Genomic DNA, 26,361 nt, shown 5'->3' on the forward strand with positions numbered 1-26,361 from the left:
TGATCTTTGGACTTCCCAAATTACTTCTGTGCTCTGAAGTTGTGTACATCAGCCGTGGAAGTTATTCTGAACAATTTTTCTCACATTCACTAGCAGCCTGGAAATAATAATTTGACATAGTTATTTAAAGCCCTTGGTTATATGTAAATAAAAAGGGGTGGGGGAGTGTTTTTTCTGGAGGTACACTTGTGCCTTCTTTGTCTTGCTCACTCCTTTATATATTTTATCACCCTGTGACTCAAATCTTTCTTAAATTATTAAAAAAAACTTCTCCAGTACATTATTTTTTTTTTTAAGTCACTGGTATAGTGGGAGCCTTTATTCAGCATCTCTGTAGAGATACTGTTTGCTAAATGTCTACTCTGAAAATAAGGACTTTTGCTTCTGTTGTGCACTTCATGATCAAAAGCACTAACACATTCCCCAAACTGCCTCTCAACATGTTAGGAAGAGGAGCCAACATTTAGCTTGTCCATATTAGTCAGGGCATGAGGGATGTGCGTGTGGTGTCTCTGTGCTGTGACAAAGCGACAAGGAGCAGGAGCAGGACTCGCTGTGTGGGCCTCCAGACTGTGCTTGTGGCTGTTCACCCTCAAAGAGCTCCAACTCTGGGCCAAGAATAGCGAATGTACAAAACGTAGGACCTTGCTCTCCCAAATTGCAGGATGGTACCTGGCACCGACTTCCTTTGTCCATAAAGATACATTTCCAGGCCTCATGTGATTGCAGAGGGAAGCATGGTGAAGTCCAAAGCATGGTGTAGACAGCTTCCAGACGGCGGCGGCAGGAGTCTGTGAGCAAAGAGCTGCTCTGCTGCTGGAGCCATGGGATGCGAGTGAAAAGCAACCCCAGGGGAGGAAAAAAATGGGTTTGGCTTTATTGGCTCTCTGACCTGACTGACCACAGTGCACCATGGGAGCACGAGTTTGCAAGGGGAGGAAAGCAGAGAGGCACAGATTGCAGTCAGTGGAAGGGACAGTCTTAAAACAACTGTGAAAACCACATCCTGAGGGGGTTTTAAATAGAAAGTACAAGATAATCCACTCAGCTGAAACCAGTTTCTACTCTGTTTGTGTAAAGACACTGCAAGAGTAGTAAGTATGATGTGAAGAACATCTCTAGGGATCAGTAGCTGAAACTTTTTTTTACTTCTTTATTCCCTTCTTTGTTATGATTCTTAGAGGGGAAAGTGAACCAAGCAGTTGTTTCCTTTGAGGGTGACGCTAACACAGCAAGATTTTGCACATACTCCCAAGAAGGAGACTTCTCTTAAACCATATTGCTGTGCCTTTAGCTGGAGTCTACAAGGGATAGATGGTCCTGAATTGTTATAATGTCCATGATAATTGTAATGAATTAAGGACCTAAGAATGCAGTGAAATTAAACCTCCACCGATACTACTGGAGGTAAATCACAGGTCAGTTGTACCAGTGTACGCAAAAGAATAGTCTAGCTTTATAAATTCCAGTTATATTTCAGGTTGAAAGTAATCCACCAATGTATGGTTGACAGTGGATGCTGTGGTCCAGCTTCCCACTCTCATTGACCTATCCATCTTCACTGTCGTAGAAGGAAGAATTAATTGTTTTTCTCCAATTTCTCTTTTTTGCAGAAATATTGCTGACCCTGAGGGTGGTTTGGTTGCTCCTTCCTTCAGCTGACGGGGCTTACAGCCCCAAATCCTTACCGATTTGAAGAGCTGCGTCTGTTTGTCGTGACCCAGCTGAGCTGCCAGGCCAGGGGTGGCTGCCTGCTGCCGACAGGACTCAGCCCTGCCTTCCCGAGGGGAGCCGGGTGGTCGTTGCCGAAGAGCAGCCTCTTCTTTGACAGTCTGAAGCTAGCGTACAGACAGTTGCTCAGTCTGTTCACTGCATTCACCTTAGTGCAACTTAGATCTCTCCTGCGAAGTAAATGTTGACAGGCAATTTTCATAAACCATGTCAGATTGAATGTATTTAAATGTATGTATTTAAAGAAAAACAACCATGCTCTTGTTCTGTTTCTGTTTAGTTCTAGACCTTGGGGTTGGTTTTTTTTTTTTTTTTTGCTTTGTTTTCCCTGGCTTACTCAGTCTGGTGCAAAGGATTCAGTTCTGTCTGAAAACTGGTGTTTTAGACTAAGGCCTGCATTTTGGGGCAGAGAGGAGGCATGGAGGAGGGTGTAGAAGCAACGTCTGGTACATATAGAGATCTTCAACGAGCACGTTCCACTGACAACAAGTCAGAGAAGACGAACCAATGCAGAAAACTATACAGACCAATTCTGAATGGGGTTAAAGTTGTAAAACAGATGAAAAATACTCTGTGAGGGGGCTGTTTATAAGGGGCATTTTGTTTGGGTTTTGTGGTGATGTTTATAATGCAAGTCATGAATCCAAAAATACGAGTTGGTTACATTCTTATTTAATTAAATTCCTAACAAACAGCAAATCCTGATTTATTTTTTTTTTACCTGGCTCTCCTGACCTCTGTTATCTTCCTCTTTTTTCTAATAGAATAAAAGAACAGGTTACTCCTTTATTTCCCTGGGTGTGTTTCCAGCAATCTGGACAGCCAGTTACTGGATGCTGAACAGCAAATTTTGATGGTAATGCATGTACTGATTATGGTAGTGGCAGAATTGGTGCATAATATCAAAGAGCTCAAGATACCTGCTTTAAAGCATCATAATTTCTGGTTCCCATCCCCTTAGCTGGGAAAATAACAATTCTTGTAATACCTGTAGCAGATATCACTACAGACTTCACCACTATCGTGTGTTTCTGATTATTTTAAAGCAGTGTGGACTACAAGGACGTTTTGTAAGGTACATAAAATCCAGTTTATATGTAAACAAGCAATAATTTAAGTTGAAAACCTAAGTGTTTTACTTGTATAATTTTTGTGAGATATACATGTTGTGAAGTTGATTCCAAATGAGGTACTTCAGTATTAAATTAGATATCTTCTTAGCCGTGTGTGTCTCCTGGAAAAGTGTTTTGTAAAGGATCACAATGCCTTGATTAGACCTAATTTGTAGGCTTGAGACTTCTCATTTTCTAAACCTTGTGATTCTGCTCATAATGTCATTTAACTAACCTATATTATATGCAGCCACTGTAGGAACCAATTCTTGATTTTTGTATGTTTATATCCTTTCGTAACAAATCTTAGAAAAACTGTTACTAAGCAGGCCACTGTTAGGGGGTTTGGGGTTTTTTCTTGCCCACTGTGGTTGGAATAATCTTCTACTAACCTGACATCAGTTTCTGAGGACTTGAAATATTAAGAAATTGATGGGTTTGACTTGTTTTCTTTCTGCTGACCCTTAATCCACAAACTTTCTAACGTGAATGAAATGTTTTGATGTCATGTAAAATGCAATGCATTTTATAATATCTCATCAGCCATGCCTTTTGGGAGCGAAAGGTTTATTCTGTCGCCTTTCAGTTTCTTCTGGTTTTCAGGTGGGAGTCCAAATAAAATAGCAGCCGTTCTATATCAGGGCTGAGGAAAATAATGATAAAAGGTGGTTCAAAACGGGCTGTTTCTGTAGAAGGCTTTTGATGAAAGCCCAGAAAATGTGCACTTGTGTTTGCCCCTAAGGAGGGCAGTGCCACCGTTTTGGAGAAAGAACATTTTTCAGCTGTCACTGTTCTGTTACCAAAGTGAAACAGAATATTTAGTCAGCTGAGTCATCGCTTCTACCTGCTGATGGGAAACCAAAGTAACTGTCAGCCCTGAGCTCCACAGCCTCATTACTACAACGACATTTGTGTTAAACTTGTATTATATATCTGACAAAAAAATACTTATATAAGAAATGTATAAATTTGAAGGAATTAACTTCATGCACCGCAAAGTGTAAAATTAGTTTTAAAATAGTTTTGTTTCTGTTCCATTTGTTTTTCAGTTCTTAACTGTAACCGCTGCAGATTATTCTCTTTCACAGTGGACAAAATAGTTAAATTTGTCCTGTTTCATGACAGACCTGCAAACCCTTATCATCTGTAGTGATTATGATACTTCCTCATCCATTGCCATTTTGAAAGAAAGGAGATTGTACCTATCACTTTGGCTCTGTTTGGGTTCATCGTGACTTTAGTCGTCTTCTAACTAATGAAAGAGAAAAGTGAGTGAAGGAATCTTCTGATCATATTGATCACTATAGAAACAAATAAGCCAAATCAATTCCCTTCATTATCAGTATTTTTCATCCTGTATACAGTAAATTTGTTGGAGAAAGTACTTGGGGTTTGTTTAACAGAACAATTAATCAGTGTTCTACTTACATTACTAAATGTGAAAGGCGCATAATGTGAAAAATAAGCATATATATGGTCATACGACCTGTTTTAAGTGTTCATGTAATGTGGTAAGTTTAAAAAGTGAAGTGAGCTGTTTTGCTACAATGAATTAATTTGTATTCAATCTTTAAAATATCGTCCCACACCGGTATCCCTTTGGGCCTGTATTAATTAAAAGCAATGTTTTTGCAGTTTATACAATACATTTTTTAATCTTTGTTTAAAAGCAGAATTCATATGGGCTTAACAGATGAAATGGGTGGCACAGCTCCACTTGCAGAACCCAAAGATACACAATCAGTTTTGAAATGCAACTTAAGCCATTAATTGTTGGTGTGAATTTAAAAGTTTTCTAGTATTTGTATGGTAGTATGCTGCCTAAGAGCAAAAGCATTCTCTGCACAAAAGAAAATTTACTGTAGTGGCTTTGATTTTAATTAGAATTTTCTCCCTGGTGTTTCTTTGTAGACTAAAACAAAATCTTTTAAGTTTCTTACTACAGGTAAAAGCTATGTGCAAGAACCTCAAAATGCTAAAATCTAGCATAATGCCTTAGATCTGTTTTTAAGTCTTGTATATTCCTACATAGCTGTCTGATGTATTATATTTGTATAGTGAATTGTGTACAATTTTGGAATAAGTGCATCATCACTTAATCTTTATGTTGTTCAATAGAGATGATGGACACATTTCTTCAAGCATTTACTGTCATTTAATTTTTTCCCTTTATGTCATTTGTGGGTTTTATTTGTACAGTTCATCATGAAGTTGCATCTGAGATGTGTGTATATGAAAAGATTATACAAGGGTAAAATTAAGCAATATATAAACTATGGTTCTTCAGGAGAAAGCTTACAGTGTTTCAGGTTGTGATTTATTTTCAAAACGGAGTTGACTCTGAACATCACTTTGTTCACCTGCATTGATGTTTGTATTTCTAGTGTGAGCAGTTTATGCAAAGGTAGATATATTCAGAGAAATTTTAAATACATTTATGCAAGTTAATATTGCTTTGCTGATGCTATTTGCTTATTTGATGTTAAATAATGCTATTGTAAATAAAGAATTCTGTTGTTATTGCATCATTTAATAAATTTTAATGCCTTCGGGTTTTACATGGCTTCAGAGATTTCAACGTGTTTCTGTTGTGTCTTCATTTATTCTTAGAAGGGCGTAAGATAGTAGAGGGTAGATGAGTCGGCAGCTCTTAAAAAGATAGCAGGCTTTCTATGTGGAAGACATTTATGTATTCCAACTAGGTGTTACTTTCAAATCCTTTTATCTTTGTAACGCTATAGTAACAGAAAATGTTTATCAGGTGGCTTAATGTGAAAACAGTTCATTATGAGTACTTGTTTATATCACAGCCAGGATGAAAGGGGTGTCTTTCATGACAGTTTCAGCAGAGGCAGACCTCAAGTGGTGTGAAGTGGGACTGAGTAGAGTTAAGGGCTGGCTCTCCTTGCTATGCCAAAATGGTTAATTTAAGGCAGTCAGAAAAGTTTGACTGGTCAATTTAAAACATAAATAAAGAAAAGCAGCTACAAGAGTGCTTGTTTATGAAGAGAAATCTTCTGTTCTCTTTGAGAGATGGAAGAGGGAGAAAAGCTATTTATATTAAAAATATGAGAAGCTAAAGTTGTTTTAAAGATGTTCCAATGTTAACCCTTCACCATTCCTACCAAAACAAGGCTTATCCTGCAGGTCTGTTGGCTTCAGCAAAATGATGGTGATCCTTGGATATGAGGAAAATACTGCCACATTAAGGAAAGCAAGGAAAGAAGATGTTTCTTCCTAATGTAAGGTCAGAAACAAGTAGAGAAAACAAAATGTTTCCTATCAGAAATTTGCCTTTAGGCAAAAATTATCCCCGTAGAATTTATTAATATTAAAAGAAATGAAAATTCTAGATGACAGTTTTAGCTAAAACTCCTGGTACCATTTGAAATACCTAACGATGACCTCTGGTGTAACTGACTTTATGAAAGAGAGGTGCTGCCTTTCACTTTCAGGATAGGCTTTGTTCACAGAGACCAACGCATGTGACATACAAACAAGTTCTTCTAACCTGACATCATGACAAAAGAGACAAAAGGTGATGCTGCAAAATCCGTATGTTTTGCAGACCAGACTTTTCACAGGGGCAGAACAGGGATGCCCAGTGTTCCTTGAATTATTCCCCAGCTTGTTGCTGGTTCTTGACGTGTTGTATCCAGTACGGGAGGAGGGCTGCACCTCACACTGTGCTTGGGCTCCAGCTATGCCAAGGGAAGAGAGCAGCAGGGGGTGTCTGCCCTCTGCCTTGGCTTGTGGGCTATGAAATGTAGAGGTAGAGATGCCAAGTACAGCCTGAGTGGGCATCCTGACTGAACTTATACCCTGTCCCCTGAAACAATAATCACAGTGAAACCATAGAATCGTCAAGATTGGAAAATACCTTTAAGAATATTGAGTCCAGTCGTTAACCTAGCACTGCCAAGTCCACCACTGAACCATGTCCCTAAGCGCCACATCTACACATCTTTTTAAATACCTCCAGGGACGGTGATGCAACTACTTCTCTGGGCAGCCTGTTCCAGTGCTTGAAAACCCTTTAGGTGAAGAAATTTTTCCTAATATCCAATCTAAATCTCTGCTGGCGTGACTTGAGACTGTTTCCTCTTGTCCTATTGCTTGTTACTTGGGAGAAGAGTCTGACACCTGCCTCACTACGACCTCCTTTCTTGCAGCTGTAGAGAGCAATAAGGTCCCCCCCGACCCTCCTTTTCTCCAGGCCAAACACCCCCAGTTCCCCCAGCCACCCCTCATAAGCCTTGTGCTCCAGCCCCTCCACCAGCTTCGCTGCCCGTCTCTGGACACGCTCCAGCCCCTCAGTGTCCCTCCTGCAGTGAGGGGCCCAAACCTGAACACGGCATTCGAGGGGCGGCCTCACCAGTGCCCAGTGCAGGGGGACGGTCACTGCCCTGGTCCTGCTGGCCACACGGTTTCTGACACAAGCCAGGGGGCTGTTGACCTTCATGATAAAGTAGTTCTTGCGCTGAAGAAAGGAGAACCCAGAGGAGCTTTAAGTAGTTCTGTGGCCTTATGTATGTAATGAGTACATAAGACTTGTGTCCTCTTACCTTTCTGGAATCCCTACTACTGAGGCTTGCTTCAGCCCACGATGGTCTGTGGACTCCTGCAGCATGCGGGGGCTGCTGAAACCCTGCTTTTAATACAGCTTTTTAATACATTGATTTTTAACACAGTCCAGAGGCCCACTAACTAAAAGTTCCCAGCATGAATGAACCTGTACGAATGGTGGCCCTTCAGAGCTGGGCATGGAGGTCTGTGCCACTCAGGGGCAGACTCTTGGGACATCTCTCAGCTGCAAAAGAAATTGCCCTAGCAGTTAAAGACTCCGGTGGAATGATGGACCCCATTAACCCTTCCCCGTCTTTGGTTCCAGTCTGAGTGTCCTTTAGTACTGCTGCTAATGACCCCAACCTTGGCCAGCATGGTGAGCTCACACTAGGTGTTGTGACCAGGAGGGACCTCTTGCATGTCTCTTCTCCTTCCCTTCAGTGTCCGGTTCTGGATACTTACCTTGGGGGGTGGAAAAAAACCATGGCTGATTGCATTGAAAGGATTAAGCGCCTTAGGAGACCAGAGGGCCTAAGGCACCGCAGTTTCAGTGGGATGTATATTTTGATCGGTATGAGGAGGCAACCAAAAGAAAAACAGTATTCCAAACCAGAAATCTGAGAGACTCTCAGGACAAAAAAGAAAAGAAAGGTCACGTAGACCATATTAAGGAACAGTGAGAAACACTTGATAGTGGCTGAAACAGAACACGGCTTACCTCCTGCCTGGAAGGGTGAAATCTTGTACAAGTGTACATTGGAGTACAGGTGGAACGTGGAGTGCCCAAAGGATGAGCGTGTGAGTGCTCGTTCCGTGCATTCAGCTGCACCAGCCAGCGAGTGAAGGACCCTTGAAGAAGATGCAAGGGTTGGGATGTGGGCGGAGGCTCCAGGTAGGCAGAAGGGCTGTGCCCATACTCTCAGAATCCATGAACGTGTCAGTGCTTGTGAACATAGAGTGTGTGCACATTCACCAGTGAACGTACACCTCTACCAGCCAGAGAGAAGGAGGGGACTTGGCTGCCTGTGTTTATGTCTTACATGGCTCCTGTGTGTGGGTGCTGTTGAGGGCAGCACCTTGCCTGTGGCAGTCTGGGTGACTGGCCATGTCAGCGTCCTCTGCGTGTGTGTCCTGTGTGTGTGTCTCTGGGATTTGTGCTCAGCTTCCCTACTGGGTGAATCTGCAAACAGGAAAGCCGCATCGGCCAGCCTGAGCAGGGACCCGCGGGGCGAAGGTGGGAGGCTGCCAAGCACAGTGTGCTGGGGTGGGTGGCTCTGGCCTGGGGACATCTGTAAGATGCCTAAATACCAGCAGCTGTGGGAGCCGCTCCTGGTGCAGCAGCTGGGGGCTGCTGGGGAGTGAGGGAGTCCCCAGGGCTCGTTTTGAGGCTTTTCTTTTTGTAGCCAGAACTTCAGGGTGAATTTTCCCTTCACATGATGTCCACATCCGTCCCGTCGGTCTGTCCACCCGTCCCCACTGCTGGCAGTATGGATGCTCTGCAAGAAGGAGCGCCTGGCTGGACCAAGTGTGTGTGAGCTGGGGTTTTCCCCTCGAGTTGAATCGGCGTTTCTGTTTGCCCCTTTCTCACTGGCAGAAGAGGCAAGCTGTTTCCCTGGCCAGGCTGAAAACACACGTCGGGACTAGCACTTCGAAATTGGTTTTATTTCTACAGAACAGCTCCCCTGCCACGGTGAGCAATACCAGCCCCCGGCTCGTTCTGGCGGCCGAATTCCCAGCCGTTCCCGAGAAAGGACAGGAGCATCCCACCCCCCGGGGCGCTGGACGCCCCCCCAACCCCCACCCCGTCCGGCAGCCCCGGGACAGCCCCGCCGAGCGGGGCGGCAGGGACCGGGCTGGCCGCGGGCTCGCCTGCCGGCCGGGGGTGGCTCTGCGCGGCTGCTCTTCTCTCCCCGCATCCTCCCCCCCACGAGCTCCGGACTTCTTTAGTGCAATAAATGCCTTTAACCTCTTAGGGGACAGAAGCCTCTCAAGTTTTTCTACAATATAGCGGCAACAGTGCCTCAAGACCTTTTCTTCTCCGGGGCCCTGTGTCATCAAGCTTCTAGAAAAAATGAGTATTTTTATTTCTGGGCATGTTTACAATTTAACTAGTGATGAGAATTTTAAAATCTCACATTGTGTTTGTCTTCATTTCTCCTGAATTTCCAATGCGAGCATGTCTCCTCCACAAGGACCTTCTCCTGTGCTGTGATAGGTGGACATAGGGTAGCCAAAGGATTCCATACTATCTGGCAACACCTAATTTCTAAGGGTAACTCAAACTTTTCTGTGCAATCAGAGCTCAAAGGCTTATTCCTGTAAATCTGATTAATGCTGGTACTACATTTATGCTACTGATGCTGCATCAATAAAACTAGATCAAACTGCCTGCCTGCAACTGTTTCCTAAAGCAATACAGAACCAATTCTGTCTTACAAATAACAGAGATTTGCAACAACACAGAGAAAGTAAAAAAAAAAAAAAAAAGACAGATAACCATAAAATCTCAGCCTTTCCTCATAAACGAGATGCTCCAGTCCCCTAGTCAACCCTCTGTTGGACCCTCTCCAGTAGTGCCCTGTCTCTCTTGAACTGGGGAGCCCAGCACTGGACACAGCACTCCAGAAGTGGCCTCACCAGGGCAGAGTAGACAGGGAGGATCGCCTCCCTCCACCTGCTGGGCACACTCCTAACACACCCCAGGGTACCACCGGCCTCCTTGGCCACCAGGGCACCCTGCTGGCTCATGGCCAGCCTGCTGTCCCCCAGCACTCCCAGGCCCTTCCCCACAGAGCTGCCTTCCAGCAGGTCCAGGTCAGCCCCCAGCCTGTGGTGGTGCGTGGGGCTGTTCCTCCCCAGGTGCAGGACCCTACACTTCATTTTGTTGAACTTCATCAGGTTCCTCTCTGCCCAACCCCCCAGCCTGCCCAGGTCACGCTGAATGGCAGCGCAGCCCACTGGCATATCATCAGTACATAAATGTTCAAACAAGTTTGGGAGCAAAGCTGTGCTGGGCTGACTATGGAAGGTGTCTTGGGAGCTGGGAAAGCCTGGATCAGTTCCGGGTCTGCCTTGGTAGTGTTGTTTGCTTGTGTTTTCTGTCTCAGTGTTTATGTCCTGAGTGAAAAAATTAAGAGGAGGGTCCAAATCCAAGCTTTTGGTAGGTAGGAATTACAGTGCCTGAGGTCCTGTGTTCTGAACACCCTCATTGTCCCAGGCAGCTGGTGATTCTCTCTCAACTGTCTATTTCAGAGCACTTCACTCAGGCCAGATAAGAAATGAGGACTATAAGGATGGCTTCACCTCTGGTCAAGTGCTGTCAGTGAATGTTGGAGCCACAGTCTCTCTGAGGCTACTTCAAGTGATTCCTAACACATCCCTTCTTCTGGATGAGGGCATTATTTTACAGAGGCTCACAGGGAGCTATGGTAATTAATTTTTATAGCACACCATAACCACTCAAATGGCATCTCAGCCTCTGGGAGTCAGGCCTGGCTGTGTTTGTTCCCCACTCTGGCTGTGTCTGTGTGCAGTCTGGCTTATGCTGTGCCGTGCCCCAGGACACCTTACGCTGCCTTGCTCTGGGTGCAAGTCCCCAGGCTCTCTGCAGTGTAGCACAGCCTACCCCATCCCTTCCCCCCACACCTGCAGAGCAGTGTCACCCAGGCTGGACAGTGGCAGAGAATAAGCTCCCCAAGGTGGGCAGCACTCTGCATGGAATTTTGCCCCAGACTAAAAATTTCTCCATCTCCCTGCACCAGCAGGGGTGACATCCCGCATTGGCAAGGTGCACGCCTGGGCCCCTGGGATCCTGCAGCCCCTCCCAGGTCCCCTTTTTATAGCGATTGCAGCACGTAGCCATCTGGGAGGAAGGGGAGATTAGAAGGAGAAACCCCACAAAAACCAGGATGAAAGCCTTCAGAAGGGGATCATCGCCCAGCACCACGGCAGAGGGCATGGGCCAGATGCCTTCCCCTGGTCCCTTTCTGGGCAGGTCCTGGAGCCTGGGAAACCCCAGGAGGAGCCCGTGTCCTGCCAGGCACCCAGCCGGCAACCCCACGTTAAAGTCAAATCGCCTCGGCAATGCCCGTCGCTGCAGCGGCTGGGAGCGCGCTGTTGTGCGTTCAGGCCACCCGCGTTTCAGAGTCGGTTTTTTACTTTCCGTATCCAAAACCCACGGCTGCGACCCCCCAGACACTGGCGGGGGCTGGGGAGCACGGAGGCCCGCGGGCCGGCGCTCACCTACTGCAGTAGGTGCCCACCCGTGGGGCACACCCGCCCGCCCGTGGGGAGCTCCTGCCCATCCGTGGGGAGCACCCGCCCGCCCGTGGGGCGCACCGGTCCCGCGGCCCGGCCTCCTGCTCCGGGGAGAGGCAGAGCCCACCCGCGCCGCGGCCGGGCCCGTCGGCCGGGCCTTGGGGAGGCGCAGGGCAGAGGCGGCGGCGGGGGAGGTGGGTCCGGGAGGCTGCGCCCCCCCCGCCCAGCGCCCACTCCGACACCGCCGGCCTCGGTGGGGAGAGAGGCGGCTCGGCCTGCCCGGGAGTAGCCGCGGCTCTGCCCCGGGCAGGGGCGCGGGTCGGGGCAGACTCCCCGCCCGCCCCCGGGGCTGCGCGACCCCCGGAGCGGGCCGCCCCCGCCTGTCCTCCTCCCTCCCTCCCCTCCCCGGGCACATATAGCCGCAGGGGGCGGCGGTGGCCGGCCCGCTCGCCTCGACGGCGCCGGGCGACGGAGGGCAGCGGGCGGCAGCTCCCGCTCCTCCGTCCTGCCCCCGCCCCGCAGCGGGACCCCGCGCCGGCAGCACCCGGGTGTCAGCCCCTGCGCTTCCCGGCAACTCCCCCCGCCCCCTCCCCCCCTTCCCGCTCCGACATGGCTCTGTCCTGGGCCGGCGAGTATGTTCCCAGACTCGGCGGAGACGCGCTCGGGATGGACCCCGCCAGCCTCGCTGCCTACTACCCCCCTTTCTGCCCTCCTGGCCAGTACGTCGAGGAGGCCCCCGACTTTTCCCAGGCCCTGAAATCCCTGGACGGGCTGGTCCCCGCCTCCCCGCCTCTGCCCCCCTTAAGCTTCAGCAGGGTCCCCTCTTCCCTGAGCCAGCCGCCCCTCCTGCCCCCCGAGCCCTTACCCGGCTTCCCCTTCCTCCTCTACGGCACGCCGCCGGTCCCCGTCCCTCCCGGGGAGGGCTCGCCCCGCCAGGTGGGGGCCGCAGGCTCGCCCCCGCCGCTCTGCCCGGGCTCCCCGCGCACGGGTGCCCGCAGCCCGGGGGGCGGCGGGGCGGCGGGGCAGAGCTGCAGGTACCACTTCACCGAGGAGCAGCTCAACGCGGTGCTGTACGGGGCGCTCCAGAGCAGCCAGCTGGCCGGGAGCCTCCACGCCATCTCGGGGCTCCGGGTGCCCCCCGCCAGCCCAGGTAAGGGGGTCTCCGGCGTGTGCGCAAGGCGCTGCCGGCGACGGCGGGAAGGAAACCGGGTCGCTCCTTGTGGCCGGCCGTGTGGTTTGGGCAGTCCCCCGAGGGGGGCAGGCGGTCCCGCCGCAGCCAGGCTCACGGGGCATGGCCAGGGGCGCGTCGGGCCGCCTTTTCCTGTGGTTTTCTCGTGTTACGAGCCCACACCGGGGGAAAGCCGGGGGGCGATGCGGGGGGCGGCCGCTGCCAGGGGCGGTGGGACGCTCTCCCTCCGCCTTACGGCACCTGCACGGCTGAGGCCGGGCTGAAGAAGGGGTTTCCCTCTCTGCAGGTGCTTCGGCCGCCTCCTCCTCCTCCGCCCCGCTGCCCGACAGGGACTCTCTGCAGCTGCCTGAAGGTAGGGACCCGGCGCTGCCCGCGCCCCGCGCCGCGCCCGGGCCGCGCTCAGCCCGCCCTGTCCCCCGCAGGGCTCTCGGTGCTGCGGGTGGCCTACGGGGACGTGTCTCAGCTCGGAGTCTTCTGCACGGACCCCATACCCAAAGGAGTCCGCTTCGGCCCTTTCCAAGGCAAAGTGGTCAACACCAGCGAGATCAAGACTTACGACGACAATTCGCTGATGTGGGAGGTAGCGGAGGCGCTGCCGGGCTCCCCCTGCACCCCCTGCGCGGGGCCGGGGCGCGGCGTTCGGCCGCCCCTCTCCCGCAGCCGGCAAGACCGGCTCGGCCCAGTGTGGGTGGTGGGGCTGGTGTGAGCGGGAAGGGTCCGGCGAAGCTGATCCGCTTCTCCCCGCTCTCCAGATCTTTGAATACGGTCGCCTGAGCCACTTCATCGACGGGAAGGGCACCTCTGGCAACTGGATGTCCCTGGTGAACTGTGCCAGGTTCCCCGAGGAGCAGAATTTGACAGCTATCCAGTGCCAGGGGCAAATCTTCTACGAGACCTGCAAGCAAATCTTGCCGAAGCAGGAGCTGCTGGTGTGGTACGGCGATTGCTACGTGCAGTTCCTGGGCATCCCCATCAGCCTGAAGGGCATGCCGGAGGGGAAGAGATCCCTGCAGCACCCGGAAGGTGAGCCTGCCAGCGACCGACCCCCGGAGGGGCACTGCCCCTTCTTCCCATGGACCTGTGGCTGGCCAGGATTAGATTCGCATGAAGGGAGGTAAAGAAACTCGGGCATCACCTTTTTCCCAGCTGTGTTTTACTTCAAACGCATCCCAGTCCCTGCGGTGAGTCGGTGGCGGGTGACCAGCCCTGCCGCGGGGATGCTCGGGGTGACGGTGGCCCCGCAGTCCCGGTCCGCTCGCTGTCCCCTTCCCTTGCAGCCTCCAGCACCCCCAAAGCAGCAGCTGCCCTCGACAGCGGGGAGTCCGGGGATTGCACCGAGAGCTGCTGCCGGCTCGGAGCGAGGGGCACCCCTTTTTGCCCCGGCAGCTTGCTCCTAGTTCGCCTTTCCACGGGGAGTTAAAAGTGTGCATCTGGCTATTGTAAGGCATCTGGCGCTGCTGGGCTGAGCTTGCCTCGGCCTCCCAGTGCCGTTGTTCGAAGGGAGAGTCCCTTTTTGGAGGAGAGGGGCTTTTGGGGGGCATTCCTGTTTTGGTTCTGTTTTATCTTAATGACTGCACGTACCTGAGGTGATGGCTTTTTGTGCAAGTAACAGTCTCGGTAAACGGGGCAGGCCAAGGTCGTTCCGATCCGATAATGCTGATATCGCTTGCAGAATAAATGCCAAATGCGTTTAGTCCGGGAGTAATTCTGCTTATAACGTGTAGAAAATATAGCGTTCTTATAAGCAAAACTTATGTTGTGTAGAAAACCAGTTTCATTGTGCCGATGCAAGGAAAGCTGGAGCGGCTGGGGGATGGTGGGTCAGCCGGGTGCAGCAGTCAGAGAGAAACGAAAATTGGCACGAAAATTTGGCATGGCAATTTTTGTAGCTCTGTTATCTTAAGGTGTGCCTGGTCCAGACAGCTGGTAAATTGTTCAGTTCATTTTAAGGCTTAAGACGAAGTTTTGTTGAAGAAAAGGTTGTGTAAACGTTTGAAAAATTTTCCTGTGTTGTTAAATTGAGCGTTAAGAACAGTTTGAAATACAAAAGAAAACCAAAGAAACGTGGTTTTGTTCGATAGTGTTTTGAAAATGATAGAAAAGACGTGCAAATTTATTTTTCTTTTGGGGGCGAGAAATAAAATTTACGGACGATATTGTCAAGAAGTACCTGGCAATGTTTCCTTGTGGGGAGGCGCTTTGAAGTGGGACTCCACGCTGAGTTTTCACATTCGCTCGCTGTTTATGGAGGTTAAAGGATGAAAACGCTGAAGTCGGTAGCTAAGCCCAATAATTTTACCAGGCTATGGGCTCTAGTTTGCTTCCCTCCGTTAGCAGTGGGGCTGTGCGAAGCTTAGGAGATCCGACATGTATTTTGTTACTGATGTTTCCAGAATCCATTTGTCGTTATTGCCCTCCCGGAGACTTAATTCCCCGTCAGGTACCAGCTCTGACAAGGAAGCAGATTTGAAATGACCCCCTTTGGCTGTGGTGTAACGGGGAGGTGGCACTTTCCCTTCTGCTGTACAGAAGCCGGAGAGAGCTTTAAGTGTGAGCGCTGCGGCAAGGTGTTTGCCTACAAGTACTACCGGGACAAGCACCTCAAGTACACTCGTTGCGTGGACCAGGGGGACCGCAAATTTCCTTGTCACCTTTGTAACCGATCCTTTGAAAAAAAGGACAGGCTGAGGATCCATATTCTCCACGTTCACGAAAAACACAGACCTCACAAGGTGAGCCTGCTCCCGGGTCTCTCCACGATTACCGGCTCTTCTGGGGGGGAACTACTTAAGGAGTCCTTTTGGCCGAGGAAAGATGCTGATATTGTTTTCCCTCCTCCAGTTTCCCTGGTAGTTCCCTGGTGGGACTGCTCTGCCTGTACAGGAAGAGTTTGTCTTGTGCAGCTGAATTTAGTTGAAGAAATTCAATGGATTTATATTGGGGGGAAAAAAACCTCCACAGTCTCAGTAAGAGTTCAAAAAGAAACAGTATTTCAACTGGGCTTTTTAAATGTTTGCCTGTGGGTTTTGCTACTTTTCTTACAGTGTGGGGGGTAACTTGTGTTTGAAGGCGCTCCACTTGTCCAGGATCAGGAAAGACAATGTCTGATGTTCCTCACCCTTCCTTTTAAGCCTAAGAGCCGACAAATCTGTTGGACAAAATGGGAGTTGAAAAAGTTTTAGATTCAACATGGAGCAGGTTTTCGTTTGATGGAAGCAAATCTTTGCTGAGATACTTTTCCTCATTTCCACCAAACACCTCTTTGTAGCATCAGTTTTCTCTAGGAACACTGAAAATCAAGACTTTTCCTAAAGGTTTGGGAAGGGCAAGTTCCGGTGTTTGAAATGCCAGTTAAATTGGTCCTAAAATCCTCCAAATACGGATTTCATAGATGGTCCTGCAATAATGTGTATTTTTCAGGAAAAGCTTTTATCACTGAATCTGCAATATTACAATGACAGAATGTAGCACTGATCTAGTGACAGATAAAAAATACTATTATATCAAATATGAGGTAATGAATGCTATGTAATTGTTCACCCTTTCCATTTATTTTGGAATGCATATGAAGGAAGTACTTTAGAACAGCAGGAAGATAAACTTGTTCTGAATAAATTGCATTTATATGAGAACAGATCGACTCAAAAAGCAGAGAGAAAATGTCAGTAAGAAAAATTACCTTCTTTGAAGATGAGTAATAGCTTAGCTTATTTTGAATTTATGAATTTGTTTCAAATTAATTCTATGGGGGAAATAATTTTGTGGCTCATACAAATCACACTGAATCAGTGCAGGTCTCTCAAGTGACTTCAGCCCCCTCTGAATTGTTTTGCCGTGTAGCTGCTGCCCACAGAGCGCACACCACACCGTGAAGGTGGCAGCTCCTTGGGCAGAAGAATGCTGCTTGCTTCACTCTTAAGGAGAGTCACTGCTGACAGATCAAGCTGTAGGCTAAGTACTGGTTCTGAAAAAATGGTTATTATGTTAAGAGATCCCCTTAAAATTTTTTTAGGAAGTTGTATCTTTTGAACAAAAATTTAAAATAGCAACTGCAGCTTGATTTACAGTTTGAAGATTGACAGAAATTTTCAGATTTTGATTACTGAAAATCAATAGTCTTAATGTTCTGGAGGATGATTTTTAATAAAACAATTTTAACAACACAAAAAAAGCTTTGAAATTTTGCATGTTTCCTTTTTTTAAAAAAAATCCGTTCTTAAAACCAGAGTAAATAACATTTTGACTGTATTTAAATTGTTACTGCTTAAATTACTGCTGTTTGTATACATATAAATACACATATGTATGTAGATAAATATATACATAAATATACGTAGGAAAATACATGCACACATCATCCACATACCTAATTTGTTGTTTCAGCAATGCTGTTTTGTGCTTCCTTTTAACTTTATCCCTTTTATTTTTTTTCACAGTGCTCAGTGTGTGGGAAGACCTTTTCTCAGTCCTCCAGCCTGAACAAACACATGAGGGTTCACTCCGGGGAGCGCCCCTACAAATGTGTCTATTGCAACAAGGTAACGCAAAGCCCTGTCCCATCCCTGTCGTGCTCAGTATCACCCAGGAGGCAGCTCTTTCATGCTCTGTTTCCTTTTATCAATTTTTTCTGTTTCTTTGCTGTTTTCTTTCAAGAAAATGTCATCTAAGTTGATAACCAGATAAGTGAGTATATATTCTGGGCACAGTTGTCAGTTGAAATAACAGGGTTGCAGAGACTGAAGAAACAAGATCTGGTCTCCAGCTGATGTGGAATCTGTGTTTTGTCCTAGCTCAGAGACCTGCAGTGGGGATAAGGTCTAGAAAAGATTTAGAGCATTTCAAGTGCCATCTGAAGCATGTAGCTAGATCCAATATTCCTCTTTTTCATCAAATAGGTATTTTTTTATATTAGTGACACTGCTTCTGGAGTGCAGCACCCAGATTTGGCCGATAAGCTGAATCTGCAAGACATGACATAGCGCGCATGCTTGCCTTGAAGTAACGGGGCCATTGTGCAACTGGGCATGGAGGTTTCATTTGAAAAAGAACACGCAGCACTGATCAAAATGTGCTCGGCTGTTACTTACTGCCCTTCACAGGAGGGGTGATTCAGGTGAGCTCTCCCTGGGAAAGCAGTGATGGCTCTCCCAGCAGACGGAGGATGGATGTACAGGCCGCTGCTGGATGAATATCATAGGGGCTGCAGGTGCTACAGAGTGTCCATGCAATGCAGAAGCACCGTCAGCATATGTAGTAAGGTGCTTCTGGTTTTGGGAGAGTTTTGTTTATGACTGGCTGGACTAACACAGATCTGAAGTGTCCTGTATTAAAGAACCTTAGATCTTTTTGCCTATTATATTTTTTCGCTCCCAGACATCCTGAACACTTGTAGGCAGATGCAGACTTCAGGATGAAATGTCATCCTTTAATCTTCCTATCACAGGAAGAGATGGCAGAGCTTTACAGGTCGCTCTGTGAATGGATCTCTAGGATGCGTGGGACCCTTGGCCACCCCCCAGCCAGTCTGGTAGGACTGGTGCAGATTGGATCAGATTAAACCATTGGTCTTCAGGCTGCAGCTATCCTGGGACATAGCCAGCATTTCTGTGGCTGGGAAAACAGGCTATTTTAAAGTATCCTCGCCTGTTCCTCCTACACAGTCATGATTCCTTTTTGCCTCTTCTGCCTCTAATGATATCTGTGCTCTGGGCAGCTTTGCTTTCCTGCCCCCTTTGCTCACTATCTTGGTGACACTGTGAGATTAAAGAAAAAGTGTTGGGCTAAGGTCACCATTCTGGCCCTCAAACACACTTTGACCTTGATATATACTGCCAGGAACTTTTCTACAGGAACCTCAGATCGGCTTGTGCTCTAAGGTTCCTAGTGAAAAGGTATCTGAGATGTATTGCTTTTTGCTGTAAAAACTTCCTTGTGATGGTTCAGCACCATATTGGTACTAAAGATAATTTATTTTCCGTGGTCTGCAAACATTGAAAGGCCTGGAAGCGTCTTTCTCTGGAAAAGAGAAAATGGGGAACACATGAACAACTTTTCAATATTCCTGCTTAAGTCTTGGTGAGAGGGTTTTCTCCACAAAGGAAGAAGGACCTTTTACGAGGGAGACGGAGTGTGGCTGAGTGTACCTTTTGGTGTGTGGATGTGGCGGGGAGGGGGGAAACAGGCTGGAAGGCCTGACTGAAGAAAGAGCAAAGTATTATGGAGCAGGGAAAATGAAACCCCAAAAGATGGATGCAGGACTGTATAGGTGATAAGGAAGCTGCAAATCTAATTAGGACAGTATTGCCTTCTTACCCTTTGACAAGTAGGAGAGATTTACTGGTGTCTCTGGTGAGAAATCTTTCTCTGAGCTTCATCTAACTCCATGGACTCATCCACATCTGTATAGTGATGTGTTGACGTCTGGTTCCTTGGGTTTTGTGGTTTTGGGTTTTTTTTCCCAATTATCTTGAGGATTTTGAGCTATTTGAGGACTTATTTTCAGGGTACAGTACTTTTGATGGGGTCTGGGTTAGCTGAACCTGGGGATTATATATATGAAAATAGATTACTTTCAACTCCTCCCCGCTTTCTGATCCCTGCCCTTTCAGGCGTTCACGGCATCCAGCATCCTGCGCACGCACATCCGCCAGCACTCTGGGGAGAAGCCCTTCAAGTGCAAGCACTGTGGCAAAGCCTTCGCCTCACACGCAGCCCACGACAGCCACGTGCGGCGCACGCACAACAGCGAGAAGGGCTGCACTTGCTCAGTGTGTGGCCAGCACTTCCGAGAGCAGGAAGATTGCCACTTCCACATGAAGATTCATGCTGCTCATTAGTCAAGAACCCTGTAGATGCGTCCTGGACCAGCTTATGTATGTCTATGTGCACGTGTTTTTGTGTGTGTTTGTGTGCACAATGCAGGAGATGACATTTAGCCTCACAGTGACTCTTCAGGTATGTCCAGTATCTGGACCCTGGGAATGTTTCTGAGTGCAGTGGATGGAAGTTTCTTGCTTGGGTACCCTGATGCCATGCTGGAGTAAAGTCCAACATGCACTACCCCAGCTTTCCTTTCTTCTCCCATACCCTAATTTCCACAAAAGGGGAAACACAGGCAGGAGGTAATTTTACCTTCCATAAACCTTTTGTGCAGAAGTATCATTTTGAGAGTGTTTCCATGTCTCTAATGCACCACATCTATACGTGGGCTGGTGTGGTCTGTACCAAGGTTTCTGTGAGGGATGTTTTATCAAGTGCATTTCCCAAAGCCTATTTAACCTGTTTGTTTTGTTTGGATGCATGACCAGATAGGAGTCTCTACCCCTTAACCTGCAAGTCTTTTAGTGATGCTCTATTTAAATGTGAACTGCCTCAGAGACAGATACTGACTGCTGGACCAATGTAGGTATTGTTCCTTCATTCAGCTGGCTGGACACAGGGAGCTCCAGGGCGGTGAGACCAACTCTTCCAGAGGATGCTGGATTCTGGTTAGCATCCAGGTGGAGAGGAGCAGGGTGTGATGAGATAGCTGCAAGCCTCTTGTGCCAGCTAGCAGAGATAGTGGAGGTTGTCTCTCCCTCCTCACAGCTGTGGAGCAAACATCAAGTTATTCAAATATTGTCGCAAGTGCATATTGCAATGGTTAAAGGGATTTCAGTGTAAAATCCTATATGATTAGACCCTGATTTTTACCAAGTATTTTCAGAATTGTTAAGAATCCTTAAGAAAACGGCATTCCCTGGCAATGTGTGAAATCTCAACTTGATGGGGCTCAGAAAAAAGCCGGTGCTGAAGGACCACTGGGTGTAGGAAGTGCTGTAATTGGTGCAGAAGCCTTTTTAATCACTGAATGGCCAGCACAATAGGCAGGGGGCTGTGCATCTGTGAGGGGGCTGGCTCCCTGTGTCAGTTGGGACCATGTGTTGCATACAGGAGGGATAATGGAAGCCCTTGCTAGAGTTGGTTGATTAACTCTGGTAGTTCCATGTTACTGGGATGATGAGATTCTCTTGTTAATCCGAGGCAATCTAGGATATTAAAAGGACTTTGCACATAACTTAAAAGTTTTTATTTTGTGCCAACCTTAACAATCTCTTTATAAATACAGTGCAGAACTAGAAAAAAATATTACCTGCACATTTAATTATGTCATGCAGATACTGTATCTAAAAATACATTGATTTGCACTAAATTTTATATGGATTATTGTACCTTAAATTGCTCTGTTTTAATTGCTTTCATGGCAAAATTTAAAATATTTATAGAACCACTTGTAAGTAAAATATTGAGGCCCAGCACTAGATAGTATCTGAAATAAGTGAGACATTTAATATTGTACATACATGTAGCTTTTAGGATAGAATAAAGATAATATTCTGATTATATTTTTTTTCTTACTTTAATAGCAAATTTTACTGTAACACAGCAGGCTGAATTTTGTACATATTGAGGGCTGAACCAGTGTGCTCTAAATAGCTAAGATTCACTCCTAAGAACATCACAGCATTTGTGTCTACTGTCTACAAACCATGCTGAAGTAGAGGTGGAGGAACTGAATCTTCCAGCTGTCTGCCCATATGGAGGTGTTTTCCCCTAAGTGTACAGAACCCCAGCCAACAGAAATGTGAATTCTGTGTGTGAAAGCTTTGCTGGTTTGGTCTCATAAATAACTCGGGATTTGATGAAATCAACTACTTAAGGATGAAATAAATGTTATGACTAGGAATGGATTCAAAGTGTTACGAAATGCATGGTTAGCTTCCCATGCAGGTAACCTTGTTTCTTGTGAATAAAGTTTATTTAAGGGTGCACCTTCACTTTTCAGTTGTATGCATTTTCTTCTTGAAGAGCCCTCAAGTATCTTGTACTAAAATATTAGCACCCTTCTACAGTATTTGATGAGTTGTCTGTAAAAGTACATGAAGAGTTTTGCTTGTACTTGTGATTGAAGGTACTGGTTGTCTTGCACATTAAACCTGTATATGTAAATTTTGACGCTAATTAAGATTATTACAATGATATTCATGCAAAGGATGACAAATTATTGGAGGCTATAATGTACACTAATGGGTTATAGGTTGTTTTCTGCCAGTGCATTGGAGTTTAATATTTGAGGTACTAGCAAATGGATGAAGGGTATTTTCTGTGTCATTTGCAAGTCATTACAGAGTCAAACTCTTACTGGGCGTTCTAGTCCTTGTCCTGCTGGGTAGCACCTGACTGCATTAGAAGTCAAAGGCACCCAATGTATTGATGGATTGGGCTTTAAGTGTCCCAATAGTTCATGGAAGCTAAGGCGATTCAGCTCTGGATTGAGTTCACTCCCATTTGCAAGCAAGATGATTGATCTGGATTGAGCCCTAAAAAACGCATTTAATTGCCCTATAGCATTTAACTGCCCTGTATCCTTGTCTTCTCCCTTCTGAATAGCAGTCCCAGCTGTGCTGAGGCTGGGGGGCAGTGGGGGTGGCGCTTGGCCAGCAGCACACTTTACAGCAGGGTGGGGAGAAATTAAGAAGCAGGGAGCAGGCGGGAGGGCAGCTTGTGCCAGATTTTGGTTTCCTGCAAGGAAAATGCAGTGATTGTCAGTGCAAACATATTGCTGTCCTTGCTGGACAGGGTTTAGGAGAGATTAGATTTAGATTAGGGAATGTTCCTGTAGTGTACATGTACCCTGTGTGCGTCCGCTGAGCTGAGATTTTCCTTCCCGGAGATTTGCACGTTTGCTTGAACCTTCTGTGGCCATGCTGCCCTCAGCCCCGTGAAAGCAGCTCTGCCTAGCTCAGCCGGGAGTGGGGTTTATACACGGTGTATTTATACACACAGATAAGGGGGAGAGGGAGGGAACATATGTGCTCTGCTCTTTTTCGTCTGGCAGGTTCCCAGGATGACGGTATGGCACAGAAAGCCATGCACATGAAGGAGGCTATGCTGCAAGTTCAAATGAAGGGAGAATATTTGTGATGAAGCCAACCTTAAAGGCTCGATCCTTTTGCTGGTTAGCCCCAGCTGCTAGGTCCCTCCTGAGCACACACCGCAGCGCCCCATGCTCCTGCTGGCCACTGCTGAGCCAAGCTGGGGCTGCAGAAAGCAGGCTGTCCCTGCCACTTGCTGGGGGACCAGGTTGTGGCTTTGCATGCTTCACTAGATCCACCTCTCCCGTTTCTTGGCATCAAATAGGGTACAGCAGCATCATTTTCCCTGACAGTGACTATAGTGATACACTATGTGCAATAGGTACCCACATTTCTCACTCTGGCTTAAGCTGGCTGTAGCGAGGCTTCCCTGGCTGGAGGCTCATTCTCTCTGCATTCCCCCAGGCAAAGGATTACAGAAATTTACCTCACCCTTCTTTCTTCTAACTAGGATTAAAAATTGCCCTGCCAAGGAGAGCAACAAGTCAAGTTGTTGGGACAAATCAGCCCTGTAAGACACTAGCTGATTTTAAGTGGTTTGCATTAACTGTGTCAGGGTTTTTAAAATGTTAAAACGGAAAGTGATCTAAATAGAAACCAGAGGATGAGGGCAATCTTGGCTGTTTTGTTGGTCCAGTGGGGAGAGAAATGAGCTTGTGAGGCTGACTCCTGAAAAGCCTCTCCCTGGTGAATGACAATGGTGAGACAAAACCAAAAAGATAGTCCCAGAGCTCAGGCTGGTGAGTGTGAGGGAACAAAAGGCCCGGCCATCGACATCTGCTGCCTCCGACATCTCCTGCATCTCTCTGCTCTTTAAACACCTGGTCCACATCCCTCTGCTGCCCCAGACCCTGTCCCGCTGTGCCCCCCGGGGGACTGGGGGAAGAGGGAGGTGGTTAACCACTGAGGGAGGGTGAAAAGGAGCAAGAAGCAAGTAGCTTAGTGAATTGAAGATAATGTCACAAACAAATATTGATTAGTGCCAAACTGTCCATTAAACAGGAGAGACCGTTCACCAGGGGAGCCCTGAGTGGCTGTCCCCTCCATCCTACGTGCTTCCGCAGCAAGTGCTGGTGTTTGTTTCACCCCTATGGACACAGTCACCATCACCTTTATTTCTCTTTCTCACCTCACAGATGCACATCCCCTTGTACCTTCTCCCTTCTGGCTTCTCCTTAATGCTCATAGTGCAGGGCCTTGGGCACACAGAGGGTTGGGAGACTTGGGCTTTGCTCACTCGCTGCTTTCCTTTTTTGATCTCGTGTAAAACATCTCCAGATTTTCAGTGGGACCCACAACTGCCTGTTTTTATGGTGTTTGACTCAAGCCTTAAAAATACTTAATCTCCACCAGCGAATGCCTTTGCTGAAAAGCCAGACCCTTGAAGGTCCCTGGGGCTTGTTGTTGGCAACTGGGGGTATGTGGGAGCACCAGAGGAGAGTATCACAGCACCTCTGCCTGTCCTACAGTGGGACCCAGGCGGCTCTACTCCACCTCCATTCCCAGCTCTTGCTGTAGGGACTGTTCTGGAAACCCCCACTTAGCTGCACTGCAGCAGTGGCAAACCAGGCTTAAACTCACAGGGCTAACCTCTGGGTAGCCCAGCAGTTTAGCAGCGTAGAGGGTACTGTTGCATGCTATAGTGTGAGAATGCCACACAGTCCTGCAAACTGGGGTATTCTTAATCTGCAGAGTAGCAGTGAAAAAATGCAGTGACTTGAACAGAGCCAGTAGAAGCCACCTTGGTCATAAACAGAAATGCAGTAGCAGAGAAAATGTCCTCTGTCTATCAAGGAAAGAGAAAGGGATGAATTCTTGGGTTATACTGGCCAAAAATGCAATTCACAGACAATCTGTGATGTGAAATCAAGCTGCAGAGCCCCTTCTCCCTAGGGAGAAAGGGCTGAGTCCACCCTTCGGCTTAATCCAAGTGAAGTCAGTGGCATTCCCTCCAGGGCCACAGAGCTCTGCGTGATTTGGAGGATGCTGGCCTGGTGCAGTGGCGGTGGGATTGCGGTGGCAGGCCATTCCCTGGAGAAGTCTCGCTTTCCCACAAGTGACCCCACCACAGTGGCCAGGGCAGCCCCACAGCCGGCGGGTGCTGACGGCCAGCTGAGGGATTACCTGTATTGATTCTTTAATAGCTGTCAAGGTGGAGGGAAAGACTACTCTGCCACAAGCTCGGAGCTCTTAGCTGAGTGGAAGCATAAACGCCCCATTAAAGGTTTCATTCAATAGCAATCTTTACTAAAGTAAATGGACAGCAGCAGCCTCCCCCTCCCCCCCCCCATGCAAGTGCTATTACAGAGCAGGAAGACAGCACACAGGAACATATATATTTCTGCGGTATCAGTTTCACCAACAGACTCAAACGACTCTTAATGAAAAGTGGAATTTTTTTTCCCCAAAAAAATATTTTTTTCCAGGATGTGCAAACCCCAAGGAAATAACCTAAGGGGAATCCATTAATCCATTCCTTTCTTGAACCTCCCCCTGCAGCCTGAGGTGTGGCTGTTTCCCACCAACCCACCCAGCCAGGAGCAAGTGGGAGCGCAGGCTGGCAGCATCCTGCTCTTGCTGCTACTGAGGACAGGCAAGACAGGAACAGCAAGTGCTGGAGATGGCAGTGCTGAAGGACGCCGGTGGGGCTGGAGGCTTTCCCCTCGTAAGCCATATGCAGTGCTGAAAGAGAGACAGCCCTACCCTGGAGAGCAGCAATGGCTGGTGTCTCCAGACACTCTCCTGGTGTGTCTACAGCTGTCCTCTCTAAGGCTTCCCTCCCCATGCTGGCAGTAAAAGAAAGCTTCACACCAGGGCTGTGAACCAGGGGAGCTGAGACAGGCTTCTGCTGGGTGTCATTGCTTCACTCAATGTAACGAGGCTGGTCCAGACTTTTGCTGGTCAAAATGAGTTTTTTTCATTTTAATGGACCTACGGTCAAGGGTGGTGTGAAACCTTCTTTAGCTATTACTGTATTTTAACTCTTATCAAAGTAGGTTTCTGTTTAACCCATGCCTCTTCTAAGTCTTTTCCCCTTAGTTTCAGAACTAAAGGGATCACACACACACTTACTCTAGTATACATAAAAGGACATTCAGCATGAAAAAAAAATGCCAGCAAAAGGGAAAATTCCTGGAAAGGGGTCATTTGGTTATTTGCCCAAGCATCTGAGTTCTTTACCTGTCCCCACAGACATGTTGCCAAGGGTGCATTCAGCCTAATATTTTGGAGGTTTGGGAAAGGAGGGATGGAGAGGGAGCTTTTAAGATATATTCTTTTTTTGTTTTTGTTTCTTTCCATCAGGGAGAGAGTTTAGGTGCATACGCAGACAGGGAGGCAGCCTCAAAGAAAATGACTCTGAGCTTAACTCTTTGTGGGGAAGGTGCCTGGTTTTAAGGCTTTTAGGTTCCTTTTCTGTTTCCACGCCGTTATGACACTGTTATCACTGTGTGTTAACATAACTTATTTCTATATGTTAGGAGTTTTTTAGCTGTATAATATTCAAATTTTAAAAGTATGTTGATTTTGGTTAGAGTAATGGGCCAGATCTATTCAGATTGTCTGTCTAACCCACTTTAGCTGCTGTTGATTG

The 26,361-nt window shown here is 47.5% G+C and overlaps 2 protein-coding genes across 8 annotated transcripts in view; both read left to right on the forward strand.

Moving 5' to 3' along the window:
* NCOA2 (nuclear receptor coactivator 2) overlaps positions 1 to 5,421 on the forward strand; it is a 189,769-nt gene extending 184,348 nt beyond the window's left edge. For 6 of the 7 annotated variants that reach the window (XM_037381552.1, XM_037381550.1, XM_037381551.1 and 3 more), the window contains one exon: positions 1,614 to 1,951. In XM_037381552.1, coding sequence (XP_037237449.1) covers positions 1,614 to 1,625 — 12 coding nt within the window. In that variant the 3' untranslated portion in view covers positions 1,626 to 1,951. Of the gene's footprint in view, positions 1 to 1,613 lie in introns of all 7 variants that reach the window. The other variant, XM_037381549.1, reaches the window with a different exon arrangement.
* A 6,854-nt stretch (positions 5,422 to 12,275) lies between these two features.
* On the forward strand, positions 12,276 to 19,691 carry PRDM14 (PR/SET domain 14). Its single transcript, XM_037379119.1, has 8 exons — positions 12,276 to 12,602; positions 12,693 to 12,816; positions 13,142 to 13,207; positions 13,278 to 13,435; positions 13,608 to 13,878; positions 15,385 to 15,587; positions 17,292 to 17,393; positions 19,464 to 19,691. The coding sequence occupies exons 1-8, from the start codon at positions 12,276 to 12,278 to the stop codon at positions 19,689 to 19,691; spliced, it is 1,479 nt and encodes a 492-aa protein (XP_037235016.1).
* Positions 19,692 to 26,361: the final 6,670 nt, after the last annotated feature.

Source organism: Falco rusticolus, chromosome 3, assembly GCF_015220075.1.
Source record: "Falco rusticolus isolate bFalRus1 chromosome 3, bFalRus1.pri, whole genome shotgun sequence".
Classification (NCBI taxonomy): Eukaryota; Metazoa; Chordata; class Aves; order Falconiformes; family Falconidae; genus Falco; species Falco rusticolus.

Coding starts and splice junctions, on each gene's coding strand:
- PRDM14 (XM_037379119.1), top strand. CDS start 12,276: ATGGCTCTGTCCTGGGCCGGCGAGTATGTTCCCAGACTCGGCGGAGAC. Junction 13,208..13,277: donor CTCTCTGCAGCTGCCTGAAG/GTAGGGACCCGG, acceptor TGTCCCCCGCAG/GGCTCTCGGTGCTGCGGGTG. Junction 13,436..13,607: donor ACAATTCGCTGATGTGGGAG/GTAGCGGAGGCG, acceptor CCCGCTCTCCAG/ATCTTTGAATACGGTCGCCT.